General features: G+C 41.2%; 1 protein-coding gene across 1 annotated transcript in view; it reads left to right on the top strand.

The window, feature by feature from the left end:
• The window catches only part of LOC123755364 (monocyte to macrophage differentiation factor 2), a 90,049-nt gene that overhangs the window by 46,213 nt on the left and 27,935 nt on the right, over positions 1-15,901 (top strand). Inside the window, exons 3-4 of the mRNA XM_069327836.1 lie at positions 551-708; positions 13,037-13,159. Of these exons, the coding sequence (XP_069183937.1) occupies positions 551-708; positions 13,037-13,159 (281 nt within the window). The remainder of the gene's footprint in view (positions 1-550; positions 709-13,036; positions 13,160-15,901) is intronic.

Genomic DNA, 15,901 nt, shown 5'->3' with positions numbered 1-15,901 from the left:
ACAGGGAGGGTTTCCATAAGCCATTGCTCCCTGTGCCTCTCTGAGGGGGCCAGGTTCTTGCTCGTAGTCCCCGGTAGGCTGAACTCCAATTGACTGTTGCCTTTTCTGACTTTCCTGACTTTTCCTGCTGGTTCAATAATAATGACAATAATGACTTTCCTGCTTGTTCAAATGGCTCCTAGTTCCGGGAACATTCAAGGGACCACTCAAAATAGTGTTTCACTTTATTCAATACTTTTTGGTGGGGCATGTATGTAATGATTATGATTGCTTTAAAGGTATAATAAAGACCAACATCCTTTTACAGGTGTCATAAGTAAATTTGATTGCATGTTGAAGCTTTATTTAATTTTAATTTTAAAAGCTCATATAAGATGCTGCTAAAGAATTTTAATGCTTGTATTTATTAGTGTATAATAAAAGCAAATTCAGCATAAAAGCATTTTCTACCAAAAATCTTCAATAATTAGTTTCTTCAAATTTTCTTGAATCCTTATAAAATGACATTTAGGTTAACTTAAGTTAATTTTTATTGTCTTTATTTTCTCAGCTGTTTGTACTGCCTGCCATTTATGGGGCAGTGATGATGGTCATGGCTAGTCGCTCGGACATGCATCAGTTAGCTGCAACCATTTATGGCGTAGGGCTCGCAAGCCTCTTCAGTGTCTCAACTTTCTTCCATATAGTCTTCTATCTTGGATACTACAAGTAAACCATTCCAAAACTTATTCAGAAGAGTTGTGTGTTCATATTTGTGCATTATAATTCCTAAAATAATGATTCAACCAGATTTTTCTGAGGGGAGCCCCGTCGGCTTCCTGAAGCTATCAAACTGATATGTGCCATGTTAGTTTGGTGCCATCAGTCCTTGGCATTCGAGTGTCTACCGGGGGCCATGAGCCAGACCCTGGCTTCCTCAGAGGCGAAGGGAGCAGTGGCCATATGAGCGCTCTATATGTAGAGTTTGTCATGTCTGCCATCGATGAGGCAGGCACCCGTGAAAGGTAGGTGAACCATTATAAATCTCTAACTGGTTAAAATTGCAACCTACAACCAAACAGAGGCCCAGAACTCTTCCCCCACCCCAATAGAAAACAATGAAACAAGCAACATGTCATCCAACTAGCGTGCCCACTCGTTAGCACCTCACCCTTCCCCAACAGGGAGGGGAGGGACCCTGCTCAGGTGAGCAGGCCGCACCACCCTCAGTTCGTAAACTGATGTGCCAGGTGTCACATGAACTCTCTGGCCTCAATTTATTGCCTGGTTTTGTATTTGTGACTTTGCCAGCTGTGTTGTGTGGTGGCCAGGTGTTCCTACAAGTATACTGGGCTGCATGCACCTAGGATTCCCTTCCCTAGGTGCCTGGTAAGTACTTCCCTTGGTGCCTGGTAAGTACTTCCCTTATGGGTCAGAGTTTCCCTCCCTGGGTCATTCGGGCCTCACTCCTATTTGAGGACTTCATCACTTGGTGTTGTTCTCGCCCTTGGGGTTTGCTGGGGGTCATGGGTTTCCTGTCTTGCCGTGAGCAGGGAGTGGGTTTGTGCTGGGAGGGGCGCGCTGCAGCCGGTGCAGCTTGCGTTCAGCGGTGCCCAAAGATTCTCTCTGGGGGACCGGTTAGTCTGTGTGTGTTGCTTCGAGGTACTTTTTGTTTCTTTGTTTTCATGCATTCTCACTTCCTTTGCAGAGGTGGTCTGCCTAGGTTCTCATTAGGCTCCCATAGGTTGTGTTTGGTAGTCCTCTGTTGCCCCGAGGTTTCATGGCAATGCCGGTTGTCATTTTGCCTGCAGTAGACAGGGGTTACCAGCTTAGCTGGCCCCAGTGCCTGGGCTCTCTGCAGGGCTAACATATTCTACGGGCCCCTGGAAATTCCTATAGGGCTTGGGGGTACCATAGATGTGTCTTCCAAGACCTATCTCGCCTTGTGCAGTGCCGAGGGGGTGTTCGTTGCCTGTGCCTCGTGGTAACGATCATCCATCCTGCCTCTGTCATGCTGCCTGTTGGGTTAATGACACCTATGACCCTGAGTCTTGTGGGACATGTTCCTTGCTTATTGTTCAATTTACCCATTTCTCGTCTGAAGATGTGAAGGGTCAGGCAGCGGCTTGGTTGCATGCTAGGTATTCTGTGTATCAAATAACAGGCTAGGTTGCGGATAACGGCGCAGCGGCTGTGGTGATGTCTTGCTTGTTTGCTTGTTTTCTGATCGGAGAGTTCATCTTGCTCATTCGGCTTTCGGTTTGCAATTTTAAACCAGTTGTAGTTTATTTTAGGATTCCTACCTTTCTGGGTGCCTGACCTGGTACCTTGAAGTGCTTGAGGTGCTTCCGGGGCTTAGCGTCCCCGCGGCCCGGTCGTCGACCAGGCCTCCTGGTTGCCGGACTGATCAACCAGGCTGTTGGACGCGGCTGCTCGCAGCCTGACGTACGAATCACAGCCTGGTTGATCAGGTATCCTTTGGAGGTGCTTATCCAGTTCTCTCTTGAACACTGTGAGGGGTCGGCCAGTTATGCCCCTTATGTGTAGTAGACTGCAGACACAGACTGCTTCCAATCACATGGGGACTGTCTATAGGCCATTGCTCCTCGTGCCTCTCTGAGGGGGGCCAGGTTCTGGCTCGTGGTTCCCGGTAAACTAGAACCCTCATCAATTGAGTGTTGCCATAGTCTAATATATATATATATATATATATATATATATATATATATATATATATATATATATATATATATATATATATATATGTATGTATATATATGTATGTATGTATGTATGTCGTACCTAGTAGCCAGAACGCACTTCTCAGCCTACTATGCAAGGCCCGATTTGCCTAATAAGCCAAGTTTTCATGAATTAATTGTTTTTCGACTACCTAACCTACCTAACCTACAAAGATAGGTTAGGTAGGGTTGGTTAGGTTCGGTCATAAATCTATGTTAATTTTAACTTCAATAAAAAAAATTGACCTCATACATAATGAAATGGGTAGCTTTATCATTTCATAAGAAAAAATTTGAGAAAATACATTAATTCAGGAAAACTTGGCTTATTAGGCAAATCGGGCCTGGCATAGTAGGCTGAGAAGTGCATTCTGGCTACTAGGTACGACATATATATATATATGTATGTATATATATATATATATATATATAATATATATATATATATATATATATATATATATATATATATATATATATACATACATACATACATACATACATACATACATACATACAGTACATACATACATACATACATACATACATACATACATACATACATACATACATACATACATACATACATACACACGCACACACCTCTCCAAGGAAGACAGAAAAGCTGAAAATTAACCTAATTGAGGCAAAACGTCTAAATGGAGAGAGAAATGAAGACAGAAATTCTTTTTTCTACAAAGTGACAGGGACTGGAAAGCTAGTGAAATGGTAAATAAAAACAAAGCACCAAGATCAGTAGTGGAAGGGGGAGTAAAGAGCAAGTAAAAGGGAACATGTTCCTGAAAATTGTATATACCAACATAGATGGAGTGAGGTCAAAAACTTTGGAGTTGCAAGATATAATCCAGCTTAGGGTCCCAGATATTGTCGCATTATCAGAGACGAAACTTGAAGGAAATATAATAAATGAAGTCATATTCCCAAGGGGCTATTCAGTTTGGAGACGTGACAGGAAAACTAGGAAGGAAGGAAGGAGGAGTGGCTGTACTGGTGAAAAAACACCTGAAGGTAAGAGAGTTAATATTTGAAAACCCTCGAGATATTGACATAATGGCATTGCAGATCTGGAATCAGGATGATAAGCTGAGAATTGTAAATGCCTACAGCCCACCAGCAAGCAACACATGGACAAAGGAAGAACTGGATCACAAACGAGAGGGCCTCATAATGGTCATGAGAGATATTATTGTACAAGCAGATAAAGATAAATCACGACTGTTGATACTGGGAGACTTAAACTTTAAAGCAATAGACTGGGAGACCTATGAAGAAAGAACGGAGGACTTTTGGACATGCAGATTTGTGAACCTCATTCTGGAGACATTCTTGTATCAACACATAAAGCAGGCCACAAGAATGAGGGAAGGAGATGTACCGTCATTACTGGATCTAGTATTCACCAGGAAAGAAGAAGAGATATTTGACATCCAGTACCTTCCTCCCTTGGGAAAGAGTGATCATGTCCTGTTAGACATTGATTATGCTTTAAGATATCATCTAGAAGAAAATGGGGACATTGAAACTGTTGATAAACTCGATTTAAGGAGAGGTCACTATGGGGAACTTCAAAAAATTTTTAATGAGTGTAATTGGACAGAATTGTTGCTAGGCAGGGAAGTAAATGAAATGTATGCCAAGTTTTTTAAAATATACGAGGAAGGCACACAAACATTCATACCAAAACAGAGAGGCAGGGCCAGAAAACAGGATTGGTTCGACAGAAATTGTGAGAGGGCCAGAGACCAAAAGACACAATAATGGAATCAGTATAGGAAGAGGCCAAACCCCCAAACATACCAGCGATACAAAGATGCGAGAAACAACTATACGGCAGTAAGGAGAGAGGCAGAAAGAAATTTTGAAAAAGGGATAGCGGATAAATGTAAAACAGAACCGGGCCTATTCTACAAATTCATAAACAACAAATTGCAGGTAAAGGATAATATCCAGAGGTTGAAAATGGGAAACAGATTCATGGAAAATGAAAAGGAAATGTGTGAAACATTAAATGAAAAGTTCCAAAGTGTGTTTGTACAAAATGAAATCTTCAGAGAACCAGACACGATAAGAATTCCAGAGAACAACATAGAGCGGATAGAGGTGTCTAGAGATGAAGTGGAAAATATGCTAAAGGAGCTCAGTAAGAACAAAGCAGCTGGCCCAGATGGAGTTTCACCATGGGTTCTGAGAGAATGTGCATCTGAGCTCAGCATTCCACTTCACCTGATCTTTCAGGTATCCATGTGTACAGGAATCGTAGCAGACGTGTGGAAACAGGCTAACATAGTTCCAATCTACAAAAGTGGCAGCAGGGAAGACCCCCTCAATTATAGACCTGTATCATTGACAAGTGTAATAGTGAAAGTATTGGAAAAACTAATCAAAACTAAATGGGTAGAACACCTGGAGAGAAATGATATAATATCAGACAGACAGTATGGTTTTCGATCTGGAAGATCCTGTGTATCGAATTTACTCAGTTTCTATGATCGAGCCACAGAAATATTACAGGAAAGAGATGGTTGGGTTGACTGCATCTATCTGGACCTAAAAAAGGCTTTCGACAGAGTTCCACATAAGAGGTTGTTCTGGAAACGAAAATATTGGAGGGGTGACAGGTAAGCTTCTAACATGGATGAAAAATTTTCTGACTGATAGAAAAATGAGGGCAGTAATCAGAGGCAATGTATCGGAATGGAGAAATGTCACAAGTGGAGTACCACAGGGTTCAGTTCTTGCACCAGTGATGTTTATTGTCTACATAAATGATCTACCAGTTGGTATACAGAATTATATGAACATGTTTGCTGATGATGCTAAGATAATAGGAAGGATAAGAAATTTAGATGATTGTCATGCCCTTCAAGAAGACCTGGACAAATTAAGTATATGGAGCACCACTTGGCAAATGGAATTTAATGTTAATAAATGCCATGTTATGGAATGTGGAATAGGAGAACATAAACCCCACACAACCTATATATTATGTGAGAAATCTTTAAAGAATTCTGATAAAGAAAGAGATCTAGGGGTGGTTCTAGATAGAAAACTATCACCTGAGGACCACATAAAGAATATTGTGCAAGGAGCCTATGCTATGCTTTCTAACGTCAGAATTGCTTTTAAATACATGGATGGCGATATACTAAAGAAATTGTTCATGACTTTTGTTAGGCCAAAGCTAGAATATGCAGCTGTTGTGTGGTGCCCATATCTTAAGAAGCACATCAACAAACTGGAAAAGGTGCAAAGACATGCTACTAAGTGGCTCCCAGAACTGAAGGGCAAGAGCTACGAGGAGAGGTTAGAAGCATTAAATATGCTAAAACTAGAAGACAGAAGAAAAAGAGGTGATATGATCACTACATACAAAATAGTAACAGGAATTGATAAAATCGACAGGGAAGACTTCCTGAGACCTGGAACTTCAAGAACAAGAGGTCATAGATTTAAACTAGCTAAACACAGATGCCGAAGAAATATAAGAAAATTCACCTTCGCAAATAGAGTGGTAGACGGTTGGAACAAGTTAAGTGAGAAGGTGGTGGAGGCCAAAACCGTCAGTAGTTTCAAAGCATTATATGACAATGAGTGCTGGGAAGACAGGACACCATGAGCGTAGCTCTCATCCTGTAACTACACTTAGGCTACACACACACACATATACACATACACATACATCAGCCCAGTATAGCTCTGGGGAGCCTCCGGGTCTTGCCCAGAAAGTGGCTTTTCATTACATTCAACGCTGGTTTTTTTAAATACAGTATGCCAAACTTTGGTGCTTTGGGAATGTATCTCAGCTTTGTTCCTTTAGGATGTCATGTTCTAACCAATAGATTTACAGTGGAAAATTAGGAATGCATTTCCATTGAAAGTTGGGGACTTCCTGTACATTAATAACTCTCTAATTTTGTTTCTTTTTCTGAACTCCCCCTCAGTAACTCACCAAGCCCGAAACACCAAGCCTCTGAGACCTATTCTTCACCTACACTCATCTGCACTGAGTTGCTAAACACAACAAACTATGTTCTGGAAATGCTATTAATCAAATTAGAAATTCCTAATGTGGTGATTGTCTTTGTATATAAACCACCTAAGGCAAATTCTCAGCAGTTTAACCCTTAGACCGCGCAATACATTACATATACGATTTGACAAAATAATTTAACATAGGTTTTTAAAACTTGCACAAACACTTTACAATTTTTTTTGCATAATCAGCTAGGCAAATGCTCCAACTTTCTCTAAATGATCACAGTGTATCTTGAAAAACAAGAGAATCAAAATGAATATTAAAATTGAGTATTGAAAACTTCAGATTTTCAGTTTAGAATAAAAAAAATGAACTATCACCAATTGTTCATTTAATGTTGTTACTCTCTCAGAACAGCATATGATCTTTATTTTCATCAAATTAGAATATAGGTTTTCAGTATAGTTTACTGTAAAACAAATCGTCAATAGGGCATTTGAAATATGCGGCAAATTTAGACAAAAAAAAAATTATAACTCCAAATGTATAAGGTTTATGAAAAATCCATTCTGAAGGGATTGTAGAACAGACAGCTTAGAACACAGTATGTCAAAATAGTGAGAATCAGTCAAAATTGGAATTTTAGAAGTCACTCCAACTTCAATTATCTCTGAAACTAGAGTTTAAGTTATCAACAATGAATGAAGGTAGTAAATTAAATTAAACAATTAAACACCAATTAAACAACAATTAAATTCATTAATTTAATTGTATGTTTTAATAAACATTATTTGGCATTTGTACTCAAATATGTGAAAGTTGTAGGTCAATATGTGTTGAAATGAAGTCAAGAAAAAATAACCCCACAAAAACATAAAATATACAGATAATTATAATGATTTAGGGGATATATTTAGGGTATACTTTGTATAAGTGAAAAACCCTAATATGGTCTCTAATCATCAAAGCAACCTAAAGAGACAAAGAAAATAGAGTTTGAAATTGGAGAAAAAATCAGCTAAAAAAGTTAAAAGTCCCAAGTTTTGCGAGTTGTGACTGATTTATTTGTTGATAAATTTTATTCTATCTTCACATAGTTAGGAAAACATATGCATTCTCCTGGATGTAAAGGTTACAACAAAATTAGATAATAAACAAGGGAGAAAAAAGAAATAGTCTTAAAAAAAAAACAGCATTGAATGTAATGAAACGCCATTTTCTGGGTGAGACCTGGAGGCTCCCCGGAGCTTACTAGGCTGATATGCTAATGTCAGACTTTGGCATCAGTCATGTGTATGGAGTTCTAGGGCCTACCGGGGACCACGAGCCAGAACCTGGCACCCTCTAGAGAGGCAAGGGTAACAATGGCCTATTGAAACCCCCGTGTGGTTGGAAGCATTCTATGTCTGCCATCGACCGGGTCAGGCACCAAAAAAGGTAAGCATCCCAAAACAAACCCCCTATTCTGGTGAAAATTGCAACCAAAAGCTGAACAAGTGGATAGAACTCTCCAAACAAAAACTAGCAAACTAGTATGACATCACCTGTCACCACGCCGCTGTCCGCGCAGCTCCCTCCTCCCTGGGAGGGGGTAGGGGGAGCCCCACACCTTCCGCGCCGGCTATCCACACCCCAGTTCTGAGGCTGGATGTCAAAACTCGCAAAGAAAAACACCGATCGGCGGGAGGGAGGGATGCCAGGGAGCCTCTGGGTCTCACCCAGAAAATGGTTTCATTACATTCAATGCTGGTTTTCAGGGGGGGGGGGGAGCCATACGGCTCCCTGGAGCTAACTACCCACAGAGGAAAGTAGAGGGACTTACCCGGGAGGCTGTTGCTGCTCACTCCTCAACCTGAAGTAGAGACAACTGGTTGCATCTGCCGACCCAAAACGACACAAGCCCGACAGTGCCCAGAGACGTTAACAAGGTAACGAGCAGCCAGGACCCTGTTCGACCACCAAAATCCACGCGCCCGAATGTCAGCCCAAGACACATTCCCAAAAATGACAGCAAGAGCTGCAAACTTGGGAACGTCATGGGCCCGGGGATAGACAGCAGGCTGGATAGCCTTAATAATCCTGCGGACTACATGGGCGACTTGCACCCTCGATCAGGGAAGAAGGGAAACACGGACACAGAAGCCGTGGCTCGCAAATACCGGCGGAGAGCCGCAACCGGACACAAAACATGATGCACCCCCGGCCTAACCAACCAAGTACCAACATCCCCAGGTCTCATTCTTTGCCAGAAAAGGAGAAGGCTGCAGACAAACAAACTGATAGCCTTCGACTCAGGGTCGAAAGTGTCACTGACCCAACAGGCTGCGTGACGGAGGCAAAAACAGTGAGGGTCGCCCTGAGACAACGGGACCGAACAACCCTCAAACTCGCATGAAGCTATGGGGAACCCTGGGGTCACATCCATCAGACCAACGCGTCCCCTAGGGAATTCCCAGGGTCCTGAGTGTTTACTATAAGAGGACTCGTGCTCAGGTAAACCCAGGCAGGGTTCTGCTAACCAGTGCCCCAAACTACCAAACAAACTGTCTACAGCTGAACCCCAAGGACGTGTACACTCACGGGGACCTAGCAGGGGTCACCACCAAATATCAGGACGGGGCCAAACACCAGTGGCAAGTAGGGCAGAACCTCCAACCAAGGCAAAAAGAAAAAGAAAAAGAAAACTCCGCAAGAAGACAGCGTACCCCAAGGAACAGAGCCGGCCGCTGTGATTGGTGACAGCAAGCTGTGCAGCACCCTGCGCCCCTTACCAGTGCAAAACTGCCTCCTACCCTAAGGTAATCGAGGGAGACAAAACACCCAAGGACCCAAAGGGCGGCCAAAAAACCGAGCAGTTAAACGGACCTACAGTGTCAGACCCCGAGAAACTTGTGGAAGGCAACCCCAAGCTCTAAGGGCAGTACATACAGGGCACCTAGGGAAGGAAACCCTAGACGCATGCAGCCCGAGTACTGAAGAGTAACTCCTGGCTCTCTCACCCCTGGAGAACAGCCGCCACACACTAGGCACAGCGCCGCAAAATTTCTGGAGCTAGAGCACACAACCGAGCCGATAGCATCAGCCTCAAGAACTGGGGTGTGGATAGCCGGCGTGGAAGGTATGGGGCTTCCCCTTCCCCCTCCCGGGGAGGGGGGAGCTGCGCAGACAGCGGCGCGGTGACGGGTGACGTCATACTAGTTTGCTAGTCTTTGTTTGGGGAGTTCTATCCACTCGTTCGGGTTTTGGTTGCAATTTTCACCAGAATAGGGGTTTGTTTTGGGATGCTTACCTTTCTGGGTGCCTGACCCGGTCGATGGCAGACATAGAATGCTTCCAACTACACGGAGGTTTCTATAGGCCATTGCTCCCCTTGCCTCTAGGGGGGGGGGCCAGGTTCTGGCTCGTGGTCCCCGGTAGGCCCATAAGAACTCCATACACATGACTGATGGCAAAGTCTGACATTAGCATATCAGCCTAGTAAACTCCGGGAAGCCGTAGGGGCTCCCCCCAGAAAATTCCCTAACAAAAATATTTTTGGGACATTGATGAAAGTAACATATATTAACATTAGACAATGTATTTATATGATATATAAGAAAATAGAGCATATTAACATAGTTATTCATTATTATTTGTGTTATTATGTATTACTCAGCAATGATATAAAGGCACCAACTGCATACAGTATCCACTTTGTGGACACTTCTTACTACTATTCTTCTTCCTCTTTGAGTGTCGGACAGGTGCTTGCATCTCTTTATTACTGCATAATCCTTCAGTTCCAGTTGTTAGGAACTGTTCTCCTTATCAACAAAACGTTATTATTTTTTAAAAATTCGTCTAAAATTAATTTCTGAAAATATCTTGATGAAAGTTTCACGACACTGGCCAATAAGTTGGAGATTTGTTTAACATTTTTAAGTTATTTTTACACAATTCAAATATTTTTCGCCACCAGGCCCCCAATATATGCGGTAATATGCGCGGTCTAAGGATTAAAACCAACTTATGAAAATAGAATACTGCTCAGAAAACCTCAAACCCTACCCAAAACCCACCTTCCTTGATGATTTCAACTTAGGCACCTAAAATGGAAATTGTGGCAAATGCAATTTTGACTGACATGCAGGAAGCAGTCAAAATAAAGTCACACACAAATAAGGTCAGCCTGGCCATTTGTAATCACTTGAGTAATTACAAATTACTTTTTGCATATGTGTGACAGATTTGTCTTAAACTAGCAAATAGTAGAACCTACCAGAAAAGACAACACCCTAAACCATATTTTTACAAATAGTGATGAATTGATTAAGAACATAATGATTACAAATGTGTGTTACTTGGATCACAACCTAATCAAAGTTCAGATAAGCATGGGATCACAGACCTGTGCAGTCACAAGTTGAGCCTAGATACTGGTGTTATCCCTGATATTGTTAAAACTGGAGATCACATAGCTCCACAAAGGTAGTAAAGCAGATGCAAAAAATTATAGCCCTCCCCCCCCTAAAAAATCTTTGAAAGGTCTAAGACGTAAGATCACAAACCACATGGAATCAAGATGTTTACATAACTCTGGGCAAAATGGGTTCAGAACAGGGCACTCCAGCCCCTCTCAATTGCTAGACCAATATGACATGGCCTTAGATGCCACGGAAGACAAGCAAAATGCTTGTCATATACAGAGGTTTTGCAAAAGCTTTCAACAAATGTGGCCATGGTGTTATTGCTCAAAAATGTGCATGCAAGGAATTGGTATGGCCAAAGCAGGGAGATGGATCTTTAATTTCTATCAAACAGAACCTAGAGTGTAATTGTCAACAAGACAAAATTTGGATCATCCACTGTGAAAAGCTCAGTCCCCCAAAGTACTGTGCTTGCTCTGGTACTCCTTCTCATACACATATCAGACATAGACAAGAATACAAACTATAGTACTGTATCATCCTTTGCAGATGACAGTAGGATTTTCATGAGAGTAGACATTATAGAGGACACAGCAAACCTTTATTCTGATGTTAATCAAGTCAATTAATGGGCCACGGAAAATAACATGATGTTAAATGAAGATAAATTCTAGCTGCTGCCCTATGGAAAAAGTAAAATATCAAAATGAAAATTACACATGGCAGTCGATCCACAGTGTTGAAAGAAAAAGCAATATAAAAGATTTGGGAGTAATCTTGTCAGAAGACTTTACAGTTCTTTTAAAGAACACAATAAAGTAGCTGTCGCAACAGTAAGATAAAAGTCAGGATGGATAACAAGACCTTTTAAACAAGAGATGCCATACCAGTAATTCTTTTTCAAGATATTAGCACTACTAGTATCACATGCCCGGCGGGGCACCCAAATCACACCGGAAGGTAGGCCGAGCATTCCAGGTGGGCACACAACCCAATGTTAAACTCTTTCACTCATAATGTTTATACTTAATATTAAGACTATGCAAAGTTTAATGCATGATGCCATTTGCGTCATCACCCACTATGCTTGTTTTTGTTTTATGTCGCATAATGCGTCATTAGGACGTGAAAGTGTTAATTAATACTCTCTAGGGTGGAGAGTATTAATGGTGCTTGCTAACAGTCCCATTCAAAGATGGAGAAATTGCCAACCTGGAGAACATGCAAAGGTCTTTTCCTGCCTGAATCCACTCAATAAAAAATCTAAATTATTGGGACTTCCTAAAAATTTTAAAATTTGTGTTCTGCAGAGTGCAGATGAGAGCAATACATAATAATTTTAACTTGGAAAATATTAGAGGGAGTGGTTCCAAATCTGCACACAGAAATAACTCCACATGAAACCAGGAGACATGGCATGGTGTGCAAAATAGCCTCGTTGAAAAGCAGGGGTGCAATAGGTAGGCCAAGAAAGAACTATCAACATCAAGGGCCCAAGATTTTTAAAAACTCTCCCTCTACACATAATTGGCCAACCTATCACAGTGTTCAAAAGAGAACTCAACAAGCCCCTTAAAAAATGATACCTGATCAACCAGAATATGACTCATACATCAAGCTACGAGCAACTGCATTGAACAGCCTGGTTGATCAGACCAGCAACCAAGAGGCATGGTCAGAGACTGGGCCACAGGGATACTAATCCTCAGTATCTTCAACAGGTAGTTAGTCCCTACCAAAAGCAATGATGGCTACTGCAGAACCACCCAGAAAAGAGGTGTTTCAGTACACTTCAAGCTATATTTAATATACTTGACTTAAATTAGCAAAGAATGTATCTGAACAATTTCACATAATTTTGTGGCTGTAGATTTACCAATTCATTGAGAAATTTATCACCGCTGTTGTTCCAGGAAACTTAAGGAGGTTCTCCACCGCGGTGATCGAGCAATGATTTACGTGTTCATTGCAACATCATATACACCCTGGCTGCTGCTCCGCCCACTACCTCAAGACTCTTGGACTTTTCATCTCAGGTTTGTTTTATTTTCTCTCATGTAACAAAAAGTTTTGTTTGGATAGCTAATCAGGCTATCTGTTAACAAATTTTAACAATATATATTAATGCAATTTTAAAATGTTGTCCAAGAAAAACTGAGACCAGTTTTTAACAGGCAGCCCTCGATTTATTCAGGGAACATGGATTTGCTGGTTTATCGATAAGGTCATAATATAGAGTTTTAGAAGTGCACAGGTGAATTTTAACAACACAGATTATAGTGGATTAGCATTTATAAATAATAATTGCTGATGTCATTTTCTCCGAAGCATGTCTGGCTCCCACTCATGCTATATTACTGTATTAACTTTTTGTATTATATTCTTAAATAATTTTGTACGTGAAGTATATGTGCTACAAATGTGGCTGAAAACGGGGGAGTGCATCAAATATTAATGCTCAAATACATGTTTTATTGACTAAAGAGTAACAAAAGTGTTAAGGGTTGGGGGGTGGTGGGATGTATTTACAGTATATGTGGGCCTTCTCCTTTCCCCAGAGAGCCCCATGTGAGCAAGGGAAAGATAAAAGAATCACTATAAGATAAAATCACGATAAAGATAAAAGAGCTCTGCGTCACTAGTAAACACCACCACAAAGACTGAGCCTGAAACTTTCACCTCTGGAGATCATGGGCCTGGGGATAAGCCACTATAACAGTGGTTGCCTGCAGAGAGTACAGTGGTACCTCAGCTTACAAATTTAATCCGTTCCCAGAGACGGTTCGTAAGCCGAAAATTTGTAAACCGAAATGAATTTTCCCATAAGAAATACAGTGGGGCCTCGACTTACGATGGTAATCCGTTCCCAGAGACGGATCGTAAGTTGAAGCGATTTTTCCCATAAGAAATAAAGGGAATTGAATTAATCCGTTCCCCCACCCTCCAAAATATTAACTTATAAATACATTTTATACTGAATACAGTTTTGTTCTCAAACTTCAATACAGTACATATGTTTATTTACCTTTATGGAAGACTCTTGATGGCATATGGAAGATGGTGATGCAGGGGGAGGAGTAGAGGTGTTACTGTTTGGAAGGGGAGTCCCCTTCCATTATAACATCAGGCAGTGATGACTTTTCTGGGATACACTCTCTAGCATGTTTTGCCTGCATACCAATAGGACCTGCTTGTGCCTCACTGCTTGTTTGTCTTACTAAGAATCTGTCTTAAAAACACTTGTTTTTCCCTACATTTTAACACTTGTCTGTAGTAAGACATCACATTGTCATTTAAAAGGTCGATGCCACGGCCTGCTTCAGCTTTATCTGGGTGAGTTTTTTCAACTGAACTTTGCAGTTCTTCCCATACTTCTTAATGAAGAAGGGATATCCTCTACTGCCTCAACTCATAACTATTTTCTTAGGTTGAACCTTACCACTGACTTTCTGCGACCCATGGCGTGATATAATCAGTTTTATGTTAAAAAAATCGCCACTAAAACGGAATTTCTTATAGGCGTGATCGTCACTAAGCAGGCAGCTCTAGTAAACTGAGGCAGGTTGGCCCGCGTGACCGAGAACCATGCGCTTGGTCGACCCAAACGTGTACCAACAAATATCGTTACTCGACGACACTATCGTAAGTCAAGTCGCACTTTTCGATCAAATTTAGATCGTAACTCAAAATTATCGTAAGTCGAGGTGCCACTGTAATGTAAATTGAATTAATCTGTTCCCTGCTCCCATAAAATTCACTTCAAAGTAAATTTTATACCTAATTCACCCAAATCTTTAGTAATAAAGTATTTACAAATTATTGCTTGCCTTTATTGTTGACTCTTGTTGGTGTATGGAAGATGGTGAGGAGGAGGGGGAGGAAAGGTGTTAGTGTTTGGAAGGGAAAGGCCCTTTCCATTATAACATCAGGCAATGATGACTTCTCTGGGGTACACACTCTTGCACGTTTTGCCTGCATACCGCTAGGACCTGCTTGTGGCTCACTGCTTGTTTTTCTCACTAAAAGCCTGTCTAGTGACATTTGTTTTTCCCTACATTGTAACACTTGTCTGAAGTGAGACATCACATTGTCATTAAAAAGGTTAACATAACAGCCTACTACAGCTAGCTATGGGTGAATTAATAAAAACTTTTCAACTTCCTCAAGTGTTTCTGTTCTTTGTTCCGTGTTCGTTAATATGCTTTAAGCACTCATAATGTTCTTTTTCTTAGCAATTACAGTGCATATCATTGACATAGATTTGTTGTACTGCCTAACTAGTTCAACAGTCAGTGTACCATTTCCATGTTTACAAATGATCTCTTGTTTTTCCTCTGTGGTCATTCTCACATGTGTTTTCTTGGATTGAACCTTACCACTGGCTTTCTTAGGACCCATGGTGAGATATATAATAATAATAACTATTATGTTCAAATACCTAAAAATCCGAAAAACACTGAAATTCTTTTCAAAGAATTCAGGCGCAATTGTCACTAGGCGGGAGGTGCTGTTAAACTGAGGTGCGGTTGCCATACCACCACGCGCAAGGTCGGCCACACGTGTATCAACAAACCTCGTTTCCCGAGGCAAAGTTTGTAACCCGATTCTGATTTTACAAAGAAATTGGGCTCATAACCCGAAATGTTCGTAAAGAGGGGCATTCGTAAGCCGAGCCACTGTCACTGTACTAGATAACAGCACACCAGGAAAATAAGCCAAACCTCCATGATCATTGGCCCATGATGGTAGACAGAAGATTTGATGTTCATAAGGAATAA

Source organism: Procambarus clarkii, chromosome 20 (genome assembly GCF_040958095.1).
Source record: "Procambarus clarkii isolate CNS0578487 chromosome 20, FALCON_Pclarkii_2.0, whole genome shotgun sequence".
NCBI lineage: Eukaryota > Metazoa > Arthropoda > Malacostraca > Decapoda > Cambaridae > Procambarus > Procambarus clarkii.
Note: the sequence above shows the minus strand (reverse complement) of the source record. Positions and strands in the feature narration are given on the sequence as shown.